At 44.0% G+C, this 12,890-nt stretch overlaps 1 protein-coding gene across 2 annotated transcripts in view; it reads left to right on the top strand.

The window, feature by feature from the left end:
• The window catches only part of galnt7 (UDP-N-acetyl-alpha-D-galactosamine: polypeptide N-acetylgalactosaminyltransferase 7), a 142,500-nt gene extending 135,755 nt beyond the window's left edge, over positions 1-6,745 (top strand). For both annotated transcript variants that reach the window (XM_041186084.1, XM_041186083.1), the window contains exons 11-12: positions 217-345; positions 4,749-6,745. In XM_041186084.1, the coding sequence (XP_041042018.1) occupies positions 217-345; positions 4,749-4,886 (267 nt within the window). In that variant the 3' untranslated portion in view covers positions 4,887-6,745. The remainder of the gene's footprint in view (positions 1-216; positions 346-4,748) is intronic.
• The last annotated feature ends 6,145 nt before the right edge of the window (positions 6,746-12,890 follow it).

Here is a 12,890-nt window from a genome sequence, read left to right as displayed (position 1 = left end):
CAGATCTCCTAATCTGCTTCAAATCCTATACGAAATGTCCCTGCAGAACTGTTTTGCTATAAATTCGCATTGTGTCTGGTTGTTTCAGAAACTCTTTGCAAATGGTCTTGTAAGTTAGTAATGTCTGAATCCAAGGAATGTTCCTGTAAGTGCAAAGTTGCTTTGGTCCTGGCGTTACAGTAATGGAAACATCATAAGGTGAACATTGTTTTTCAGCTGTTCCGAATCAATGAAGCCAATCAATTGATGCAGTATGATCAGTGCTTGACCAGAGGACCTGATGGCTCAAAGGTTATGATTACACACTGTAACATGAATGTATATAAAGACTGGCAGTACTTTAAGGTAAAGTAAATACTATTTTCTTTTAGCAACACTGACCAGGCTGGGGGCTTTTTTTTTCTCTAGAAATGTGAAAGCTGATGGGGGTGACCTAATAAAGGTCTTTAAGATTATGAAAGGATTTGATAATGTAGATGTAGAGAACATATTTCCATTTGTGAGGGGACCAAGAACTAAGGACCATAAATTTAATAAATCCAATAGGAAATTCAGGAGAAACTTCTTTCCCCGGAGAATGCTTAGAATATGGAATATGAGCGGCTGTTTTAGCGACTGATGCTATGTTACATTTAAGACTGAGCAAACCTATCACTGCACTACCAACAGAAGTATCTTTTCTTATGAGTTTTCCCCTTGTGATACTACAGCTTGGGTCTTTACGATGCATTTTCAGATGAAATGTAACCCATTCAGTGATAATGCATACATATACCTACCACAAGGAGCAGTTGAGGTGCACAACGTCCAAGAGGAAGCTTGAGAAACACATAAGGGAGAAAGGAATAGAAAGTTATGCTGATAAATAAAGAATGGGCGGGAGGAGGTTCGTATGGAGCATAAATGCTTGTATGTACCATTTGAGCTGAACTGCCTGTTTGTGTGCTGTCTGTTTTGTGTAATTCTGCGTACTGCAGCATTAATGTTGTCCTGTTAACGCAAAATTGTAATTTCAAATTATAATTTGTGATTAGCTACAAGTTTTATTTATAATTTTTACTATTTTGGTTTCGAAAAATACACGTATATACATTTCAACATACATTGAAAAGTCCTGTGCCATAGTATCACAAGGAGAAAACTCACAATAAAAGATTCACTGCAGCACCTAATATATCTGTTGGTGGTGCAGTGATAGGTTCATTCAGTGTTAAATGTAACATAACATCAGTTGCTAAAACAGCTGCTCAGTGGGTTGGATCTATACTCATTGGAGTTTAGAAGAATGAGAGGTGATCTTATCGAAATATATAAGATTCTAAGGAGCCTTGACAAGGTAGATAGTGAGAAATGTTTCCCCTCATGGGAGACTCCAGGATCAGGGCACACAGTTCCAAAAATGAGGGGTCTCCCATTTAAAACATAGATGAGGAATTTCTTCACTCCAGAGGGTTGTTAGTCTTTGGAATTTTCTACCCCCAATGCGCTGTGGAGGCTAGGTCATTGAATATATTCAAGGATGAGTTAGCCAGATTTTTGATCTACAATTCAGTCAAGGGTTATGGGGGGAGGTAGACAGGAAAGTGGAGTTAAGGCCAGCATCACATTAGCCATAATCTTATTGAATGGCAGAGCAGACACAAAGGGCCAAATGGCCTAGTCCTGCTCCTAATTCTTATATTCCTTATATAGTACGTTGAACTCTTTAACATATAAGTGGCATTTTGTGAACTGACTTTTTCCCTCACCCTGCCTGCTTCTACTAACAAGTCAGCCCACCGCTCTCCCCATTGAGCGGCATCTGTATCTCCACTTGCCAGAGACTCACCATCTAGTCCTCTCCCCAATTTTCACTGGTCCGATAGATGAGAATCTTTCCATTTCTCCTCCTTAACCCACCCCTGACCTCATAAACAGCATTTTGTCTCCTTTACTGAACCCTTTCAGGGGAATCATCCCTGACCAGTACTCCCCACACCAACATCCACTGAGAAACTAAATGGGCCACAGGAAACTGTTTCCCCACCCCCATTGCAAAATAAACGTCTCCCACCACCCCCCCCCCCCCCCCCCCCCCCCCCCCCCCCCCCCCCCCCACCATTTTTTTTATTCTTCATGGGAAGTGGACATCTCCAGCAAGGCTAGCAGTTGTTGCCCATCCCTAGTTGCTTTTGAGAAGGTTCTGGTGCGCTGCCTTCTTGAGCCGTTGCAATATATGTGGTGTGGGTACACCCAAAGTGCTGGTAGGGAGGGAGTTCCAGGATTTTGACCCAGCGACAGTGAAGGAACCGTGATATATTTCCAAGTTAGAATGGTGAGTGGCTTGGAGGGGAACTTCCAGGTGGTGATTCCATGCATCAGCTGCCCAAGTCCTTCTAGATGGCATAGGTCACAGGTTTGAAAGGTGCAGTCGAAAAAAATTGATGAGTTGCTAAATTGCATCTTGTATATGGCACACAATGCTGGTCACTGGTGGAGGGAGTGAATTTTTAGGTTGGTGGATGGGATGACAATCAAGCAGACTGTTTCTGGATGGTGTCGAGTTTCATTTCTTTTACATTCATTCACGGGATGTGGGCTTTGCTGGCTGGGCCAGCATTTATTGCCCATCCCTGGTTGCCCTTGAGAAGGTGGGAATGAGTTGCCTTCTTGAACCGCTGCAGTCCATGTGGTGTAGGTACACCCACAGTGCTTTTAGGGAGGGAGTTCCAGGATTTTGACCCAGCGACAATGAAGGAACAGCAATATATTTCCAAGTCAGGATGGTGAGTGACTTGGAGGGGATCTTCCAGATGGTGATGTTCCCATGTATCTGCTGCCCTTGTCCTTCTAGATAGTAGTGGCCGTAGTTTTGGAAGGTGCTTTCTAAGAAGACTTGCTGAATTCCTGTAGTGCATCTTGTAGATGGTACATATTGCTGCTACTGTGTGTTGGTGATGAAGGAAGCGAATGTTTGAGGGTGTGGTGCCTATCAAGCGGGTTGCTTTGTCCTGGACAGTATCAAGCTGCTTGAGTGTTGTGGGAGCTGCACTCATCCAGGCAAGTGGGGAGTATTCCATCACACTCCTGACTTGTGCCTTGTAGATAGAAGACAGGCCCTGGGGAGTCAGGAGGTGAGTTACACGTTGCAAGATTCCTAGCCTCTGACATGCCCTTGTAGCTACAGTATTTACATGACTAGGCCAGTTCAGTTTCTGGTCAAAGGTAAGCCCCCAGGATGTTGATAGTGGGGGAATTCAGTGACAGTAATGCCATTGAACGTCAAGTGGCGATGGTTAGAGTCTTTCTTGTTGGAGATGATCATTGCCTGGCACTTGTGTGGCGCAAATGTTATTTGCCACTTTTCAGCCCAAGCCTGGATATTGCCCAGGTCATGCTGCATTTGGACCTGGACTGCTTCATTATCTGAGGAGTTACGAATGGTGCTGAACATTGTGCAATCATCAGCAACCATCCCCATTTCTGACCTTATGATGGAAGGAAAGTCATATTTGAAGCAGCTGAAGATGGTTGGGCCTTGGACACTATCCTGAGGAACTTGCAGTGATGCCCTGGAGCTGAGATGACTGACCTCCAACAACCACAACTATCTTCCTTTGCGCTATATATGATTCCAACCAATGAGGAGTTTTCTCTTGATTCCCTTTTGATTTTGCCAGAGCTCCTTGATGCCACACTCAAATGCTGCTTTGATGTCAAGAGCAGTCATTCTCAACTCACCTCACCTCTTAGGTTCAGCTCTTTTGATCATATTTGGACTAAGGCTTAAATGAGGTCAGGAACCGAGTGCTCCTAGCAGAACCCAAACTCAGCATCAGTGAGCAGATTATTGTTGCGTAAGTGCTGCTTGATAGCACTTTTGATGACACCAGATCACTTCACTGATGATCAAGAATAGATTGGGGGAATGTAAATGGCCAGATTAGATTTGTCCTGTTTTGCTTTGGGCAGGACACACCTGAACAATTTTTCACATTACCAAGCAGGTGCCAGTTGTTGTAGGTTTACTGGAACACTGCTCGGGACATGGCTAGTTCTGGAGCCCAATTTTTCGGTACTGTTGCTGGGATGTTAGCAGGGCCCATAGCTTTTGGAGTATCCAGTGCCTTAATCCATTTCGTGATATCATGTGGAGTGAATCGAATTGGCTGAAGACTGGCATCTGTGGTGCTAGGGACCTCAGGAGATGACCGAGATGGATCATCACTCAGCACTTCTCACTGACAATGGTTGCAAATGCTTCCAGCCTTGAATTCTGGCCACTTTTGTGCTGGCTCCCCCCCCGTCAGTGAGCTTAGGGATGTTGGTAGAGCCTCCCTTGTATCATTCTTCCCCCCATCTCCCATCCTTATCACCTTCCCCCATCCTTCTCACCTTTTCTGTCCAATCCCAATATTTGTTAGGTCATTATATTGTTCAGTCTCTTCATAACTTCAGCATATTTGCATTTACAATGATATCTCTTGAAGTCTAAATACCTTAAAGCATTTAAGCTGAACTAACTTTCTTATGTTAAATAAAAAGCATGACTGTCACAGGAATGAGCGCAGTAACTGTTCTGTGCCTACAGCATCCCACAAATAACCATAAGATGAGCAAACAGTCAATCTTTTATTTTTATATAGAATTAGTTGCTAGGGAGATGTTGGCTGTAGACTTTTTATGTACTAATTCTAAGTTGAAAGCAGCTTAGTTTAATCAACATAACTGATTGAAAGTGTCTACCATCTGTTTACCTTTTCTTTCAGACTTTAAATAGATTCACGCACATTCCCACAGGCAGGTGTTTAGACCGCTCAGAGGTTAACCACCAGATTTTCATTTCCGACTGCGACTCTGCAAAGACCTCACAAAAGTGGGAAATGAACAACCTTCTTGCAGTGTAGGACCAAGGTGGAAGCTGTTCGTAGTTTGTCATATATATGTACAAGATGGAGAATTATCTGTATATTGCTGCAAAAAATGTGTACAGCTCAGTGTGTAAATATTTTTGACACCCTTTTCAATGAAGGATCCAGATAAACTGTGATAATGTAATATGATAGTCAAATCATGTAATTACAAAATTACATTATAATTTTTTGTTACCTTGAAAGTCCTTAGATGTTTATAACTTATTCTGCTGTCATCTTGAGACATGTTGCGTCTTAGTAGCAAGATGCAACCCTATTTTTTTGGGGGTTACACTCAGGGGCGATGAATAATGGTGGCTTTTCCTCAATAGGTTTGTTTCAATGGGTACGTTGTGATCAGGGTCGTCTATTTTGCCCTGATAAGGCAAGCACTGGAATTTGAGATCTGAACGATCCAATATGTTTGGTTTGTATTTGGTGCACACAGCCCCAGATATTTTTTTTTTAAACTGATGTTTTGTCCAATGCCTACTGTTTAATTCACCCCACTCCAACCTCTGACTTCAAAAGTCATTACCACTGAGGTTCCAATGGCACACTCATTTTCAAACTTTCATGAGTGGGATGGGTGCCTGTAAATTTTGGCATGATCCTGGAGAAGCCCTAAAAATTTCAGCTGCTAAAAAAAAACATGTTATCATTGTGGACATCATTGATTAATATAGAGTGCCAGAAATAATCTCTTTTTTTAAGAGCAAATACAGAAATGTGACATGGGCAAAGATCTCAGCTCCCTTCACTAATGCCCTTTAGGGAAGGAATCTGTTGCCCTTATCTGGTCTGGCCTACAGCAATGTACTTGACTCTTAAACGTCCTCGGAAATGGCCTGGCAAACCGCTACAAAGTCAAAAAAAAGGAATGAAACTGGACTGACCACCCGGCATCAACCTAGGCACTGGAAATACCCATCCTTGGCCCAGATTGTAAACTTATATTGTAGCTCTAAAGGCTTTTCTTGGCCAAGGAGATTGAAGAGCTCCCAAGTATGATTCTGATTTTCAGCATCGGTTTCAAACCAATCTCTTAAATCTCTGCCACGGTCTTACCTAACCCACGTTTTAAGCTTTTTTCACACTGTTGCTGTTCAACAGTGGAGCCAGGATGCCTAGGCACTGTTTTTTAATCACCCTATTTATTGAAATAATTCACATGCATCTTAAAGTCAGTGTTTTTGTTTTCATTCCTAAATTTATGAAGGCATGTTTTAGCATTTTAGGATTATAACTCCAGTTTCCTTCACACAGATTCTGCCAACTGATTTTCTGTGTACAAATATTGACACTTATCGTCGGGAAAATTGGCTAATCTTGATAAACTCTGTTCCATATTGAAATATATTTTTCTATAATGTACTTGAATGTTGGTGGGAATAGAGATATTTAACTTAATACTTTAGTGTAATGGCTGCAGCAACTGATCACAAGAAAAAATTAACTTATTTTTTCCTAAGCACTACCACATCAAGGAATTTTGGCTATTCCATTGTTCTTTAAGATACTGTGCTATCTGAGTATTGTACTTCACTCCAGCAGCGCTATTGGATAACAAGTTCAAAATTCATCTGCCAAAACAGATCCTTTGTATCTAATCCATGTCTTACATTGTTATGCAAGATGATTTTTCACTTTTGCTTATGCAAACTGTTCATCCATTGTAAATATTCTCAAAAATGACAATTTCTGTACAAACTGTATAATTGGGGAGGACTGTTTAATGGACAAAAATTTGGGATGAAAATGATATGGTTGTCAGGAAATCAAACCATAGTTCATTCTGCTGTTAACTTGTTCTGGAGTGATCACTAAGCCAAATAAAACTGACTACAACACAATAGTATGAATAGTCTTTGTCAAAATGACTGGTGAACACTGTTCAAGGGCCTCATCCCTGGATAATTTCCAGTATATAAAGTAGTCACTAATAAATCCAATAAGGAATTCAGACAAAACTTCTTTACCCAGCGCACAGTTAAAATGCGAAACTCACTACCACTTGGAGAAGTTGAGGCAAGTAGCATTGATGAATTTAAGGGAAAGCTAGAAGGGATTGGAACTGTGGTTCTCAAATTTTCAAAAGGATTGCTAATCATGGACCTGCCATCTAAATTATAATATCACTCAAAATATTGAAGTGCTAAACGGAAAGAGTATTTTAATAATGTGTGTAAGAAAACAGGGAAGGTGATGGCGTAGTGGTATTGTCACTGGACTAATCCAGAGACCCAGGGTAATGCTTTGGGGACCCAGGTTCGAATCCTGCCACGGCAGATGGTGGAATTTGAATTTAATAAAAATCTCGAATTAAGTTATGACCATGAAACCATTGCCCTTTACTAATGCCCTTTAGGGAAGGAAATCTGTCGCCCTTAGCTGGTCTGGCCTACAGCAATGTACTTGCCTCTTAAACGCCCTCGGAAATGGCCTGGCAAACCATTACAAAGTCAAAAAAAAGGAATGAAACTGGACTGACCACCCGGCATCAACCTAGGCACCGGAAACAGCAACGGCAAAATTGGGAGAGCTGACTCACAGACTAGTTAAGTAGCAGCCTGACATAGTCATCCTCACACAATCATATCTTACAGATCATGTCCTAGACATCACCATCTCTGGGTATGTCCTGTCCCACTGATAGGACAGGCCCAGCAGAGGAGGTAGCACAGTGGTATACAGTTGGGAGGGTGTTGCATTGGGAGTCCTCAACATTGACTCCGGACCCCATGAAGTCTCGTGACATCAGGTCAAACATGGGCAAGGAAACCTCCTGCTGATTACCATGTACCACCCTACCTCAGCTGAACAAGTAGTGTTCAACATAGAGGAGCACTGAGGGTGGCAAGGGTGCAGACTCTGGGTGGGGGACTTCAATGTTCATCACCAAGAGTGGCTCGGTAGCACCACTACTGACCGAGCTGGCGGAGACCTAAATGACATCGCTGCTACACTGTGGCTGCAGCAGATGGCGAGGGAACAAAAGAGAAAAACATACTTGACCTCATCCTCACCGACCTGCCTGCAGCAGGTGCATCTGTCCATGATAGTGTCAGTAGAAGTGACCAGCGCACAGTCGTTGTGGAGACGAAGTCTCGTCTTCACATTGAGGATATCCTCCATCGTGTTGTGTGGCACTATCACTGTGCTAAATGGGATAGATTTCAAACAGATCTAGACTGGGCACCCATGAGGTGCTGTGGGCCATCTGCAGCAGAATTGTATCTGAACACAATCTGTAATCTCATGGCCTGGCGTATCCCTCACTCTACCATTACCATCAAGCCAGGAGATCAACCCTGGTTCAATGAACAGTGCAGAAGGGCATGCCAGGAGCAGCATCAGGTATACCTAAAAATTAGGTGTCAACCTGGTGAAGCTATAACACATGACTACTTGCATGCCAAACAGCATAAGCGGCAAGTGATATTCAGGTCTAAGTGATCCCACAACCAACAAATCAGATCTAAGCTCTGCAGTCCTGCCACATCCAGTCGTGAATGGTGGTGGACAATTAATCAACTCACTGGAGCAGGAGGCTCCACAATTATCCCAATCCTCAATGATGGAGGAGCCTAGCACATCAGTGCAAAAGGTAAGGCTGAAGCATTTACAACAGCCAGAAGTGCAAGGTGGTTATCCATCTTGGTATCCTCCGGAGGTCCCCAGCATCACAAGCACCAGTCTTCAGCCAATTCAATTCACTCCACGTGATATCAAGAAATGGCTGAAGACACTGGATACTGCAAAGGTCATGGGCCCTGACAATATTCCGGCAATAGTACTGAGGATAAAAGCAAAATACTGAGGATGCTGGAAATTTGAAACAAAAATAGAAAATGCTGGAAAAACACAGGAGGTTTGGCAGCATCTGTGTAGAGAAACAGAGTTAACATTTCGAGTCCGTATGACCCTCTTCAGAGCTGAAGAGAAGTGGAAATGTGATGAAATTTATACTGTTTAAAGCAGGTGAAGCTGGATAGAAGGCTGGATGGGTAGGAACAAAGGAGAGATTGACAAAGAGAGTGTTAATGGTAGTAGTAAGGGTTAAAAAAGGTGCTGATAGTGGCATAAAGGTAAGAAAACAATGTGATATTAGCAGGACAAGGGTAGCATTGTGTGAAAAAACAACATGGAACAAGGAACAGATGGCCTTTTGGGGATGGGGTGGGGGGAGGTGGCAGTGGTGGGGAAAAAAAGGATAGAAAATGGGGTAGAAGGGATATAAAAGGGATAAATCAATGAATAAATGGGTAAAAATAAAAATAAGTGGATAAAAAATAAATGTAGGATAAAGAGAATTAAAAAGGGCTGAGGTTAGAGGAGAGAGTTCATGGTCTGAAGTTGCTGAACCCAATGTTAAGTTCAGAAGGCTATAAAGTACCTAATTGGAAGATGAGATGCTGTTCCTTCAGTTTGCGTTGAGCTTCGCTGGAACATTGCAGCAGGCCAAGGATGGACATGTGGGCATGAGAGCAGGATGGTGTTGAAATGGCAAGCGAGGAACAGGAAGGTCTGGGTCATGCTTGCGGACAGACCATAGGTGTTCCCGAAAGCAATCACCCAGTCTGCGTTTGACCTCTGCAATGTCAAGGAAACCACATTAGGAGCAGCGGATGCAGTAGACAAATTTGAAGGAGGTGTAAGTGAAACAGTGCTTCACCTGAAAGGAGTGTTTGGGCCATGGACGGTGAGGAGAGGGGAAGCAAAGGGGCAGGTGTTGCACCTTCTGTGGTTGCATGGGAAGGTGCCGTGGGAGGAGGATGAGGTGTTGGGGGTGATGGAGGAGTAGACCAGGGTGTCCCTACGGAATGCTGATGGGAGGGGTGAGGGGGAGATGTGTTTGCTGGTGGCATCATGCTGGAGTTGGCAGAAATGGCAGAGGATGATCCTTTGAATGCAGAGGCTGGTCAGGTGAAAAGTGGGGACAAGGAGGACCCTATCATGGTTCTGGGAGGGAGAGGAAGTTGTGAGGGCAGAGGCGCAGGAGATTACACTCATAGGCTTATAGATGTCTACAGCACAGAAGGAGGCCATTTGGTCCATTGTTTCTGCACTGGTCAACAAAGATCTGACTACACTAATCCCACTTTCCAGCTCTTGGCCCATAGCCCTGGAGGCTATGGCAATGCAAGTGAATATCTAAATACTTCTTAAATATTATGAGAGTTTCTGACTCAACCACCCTTTCAGGCAGTGAAATGAAGACTCCCACCATCCTCTGAGTGAAAAAATTTCTCCTCAACTTCCCTCTTAGCCTTCTACCTCTTACCTTAAATCGATGCTTCCTGGCTATTGACCCTTCTACTAATGGAAAAAGTACCTTCCTATCCACCCTATTTATGCCCCTCATAATCTTATACACCTCTATCAGGTCCCCTCTCAACATTTGCTGCTCCAAGGAAAACAACCCCAGCCTATCCAATCTTTCCTCATAGCTCAGACCCTGCAGCCCAGGCAGCATCCTAGTAAATCTCCTCTGCACCCTCTCCAGTGCAATCACATCCTTCCTATAATGTGGTGACCAGAACTGCACACAGTACTCCAGCTGTGGCTTAACCAACATTTTATACATTTCCAGCATAACCTCCTTGCTCTTGTATTCTATGCCTCAGCTAATAAAGGCAAGTATCCCATATGCCTTCTTAACCACCTGCCCTGCTACCTTCAGGGATTTATGGATATGCACACCAAGATCCTTCCGATCTTCAGTACTTTCCAGGGTCATATCATTCATAGTGTAATCCCTTGCCTTGTTAACCCTCCCCAGTACGTTAACTCACACTTTTCCAGGTTGAGTTCCAGATGGGTCAGACATGGTTGAGGGCCTCGTCAACCACAGTGGGGGTGAGGGGCTGGTGGTGTGGAAACCTTGGTTCGAAGAAGGAAGGCATGCCAGAAGCATCGTTTTGGAAAGTGGTATCATCGAAACAGATGCAACGGAGGCAAAGGAACTGAGAGAATGGGATGGAGTCCTTACAGGAAGCAGGGTGTGAGGAGCTGTAGTTGAGGTAGCTGTGGGAGTCAGTGGGCTTGTAATGAATATTGGTGGACAGTCTATCACCAGAAATGGAGCCAGAGAGGTCAAGGAATGCAACAGAAGTGTCGGAGATGGACCATTTGAAGGTGTTGAATGGGTGGAAATTGGAAGCAAAATTGATTAATTTTTCTCGGTTCAGAAGGGAGCCCTCAGACCATCCTGGTGCAGAGTGGAGTTGTAGAGGGATTGGACGTCCATGATGAAGAGGAGGCAGTTAGGGCCATGGAAATGGAAATTGTTGACATGATGTAGTGCATCAGAGGAATAATGGATGTAGACTGGAAGAGACTGGACAAGGGAAAAGAGAACAGAGTCAAGGTAGGCAGAAATGAGTTCTGACGGGCAGGAACAGGATGACACAATCAGTCTACCAGGACAATCCTGTTTGTGAATTGTAGTACTGAAGACTTGTGCTCCAGAACTTGCCATGCTCCTAGCCAAGCTGTTCCAGTACATCTACAACACAGGCATCTACCCTGCTATGTGGAAAATTGCCCAAGCATGTCCTGTACACAAAAATCAGGACAAATCCAACCTGGCCAACTCCCACTGCCCCATCAGACCACTACCGATCATCAGTAAAATAATGGAAAGGGTCATTAACAGTGCTATCAAGCGTCACTTGCTTAGCAATAACCTGCTCACTGATGCCCAGTTTGGGTTCCGCCAGGGCCACTCAGATCCTGACTTCATTACAGCCTTCATTCAAACGTGGAAAAATAGCTGAGAACCTGCAGTGAGGTGAGAGTGACTGCCCTTGACATCAAGGCAGCATTTGACTGAGTGTGGCATCAAGGAGCCCTAGCAAAACTGGAGTCAATGAGAATCAGGGGGAAAATTCTTCACTGATCAGAGTCATACCTAGCACAAAGGAAGATGGTTGTCATTGTTGGAGGTCAGTCATCTCAGCTTCAGTATATCACTGCAGGAGTTCCTCAGGGTAGTGTCCTCGGCCCAACCATCTTCAGCTGCTTCATCAATGACCTTCCTTCCATCATAAGGTCAGAAGTGGGGATGGTCACTGATGATTGCACAATGTTCAGCACCATTCACAACTCCTCAGATACTGAAGCAGTCCATGCCCAAAAGCAGCAAGACCTGGACAATATCCAGACTTGGGCTGACAAGTGGCAAATAACATTCATGCCACACAAGTGCCAGGCAATGACCATCTCCAACAAGACAAAATCTAACCATTACCCATTAATGTTCAATGACATTACCATCACTGGATCCTCCACTGTCAACATCCTGGATTAGCCATATAAATACTGTGGCTACAAGAGCAGGTCAGAGGCTAGGAATCCAGTGATGAGTATTTCACCTCATGACTCCCCAAAGCCTGTACACCATCTACAGGGCACAAGTCAGGAGTGTGATGGAATATTCCCCATTTGCCTGGATGAGTGCAGCACCAACAACACTCAAGAAGCTTGACACCATCCAGGACAAAGCAGCCCACTTGATTGACACCACATCCACAAACCTTCACTCCCTCCACCACTTACGCACAGTAACAGCACTATGTACCATCTGCAAGATGTACTGCATGAATTCACCAAGGCTCCTTCAACAGCACCTTCCAAATCCATGGTCACTACCATCTAGTAGGACAAGGGCAGCAAATACATGGGAACACCACCACCTGGAAGTTCCCCTCCAAGTCACTCACCATCCTGACTTGGAAATATATCGCTGTTCCTTCACTGTCGCTGGGTCAAAATCCTGGAACTCCCTCCCTAAGTGGCACTGTGTGTGTACCTACATCACATGTCCTGTAGTGATTTAAGAAGGCAGCTCATCACCACCTTCTCTAGGGCAATTAGGGATGGGCAATAAATGCTGGCCCAGCCAGTGAAGCCCACATCAGGTGAATGAATAAAAGAAAAGGCTTTTGCTTACAGAAATCACTGAGATGAGTGTATCTGCTTCTCACTGCAGAATCT

This window comes from Carcharodon carcharias, chromosome 4 (genome assembly GCF_017639515.1).
Source record: "Carcharodon carcharias isolate sCarCar2 chromosome 4, sCarCar2.pri, whole genome shotgun sequence".
Taxonomy (NCBI): Eukaryota; Metazoa; Chordata; class Chondrichthyes; order Lamniformes; family Lamnidae; genus Carcharodon; species Carcharodon carcharias.
The sequence above is the reverse complement of the archived record's forward strand: the minus strand, read 5'-3'. Positions and strand labels throughout refer to the sequence as shown.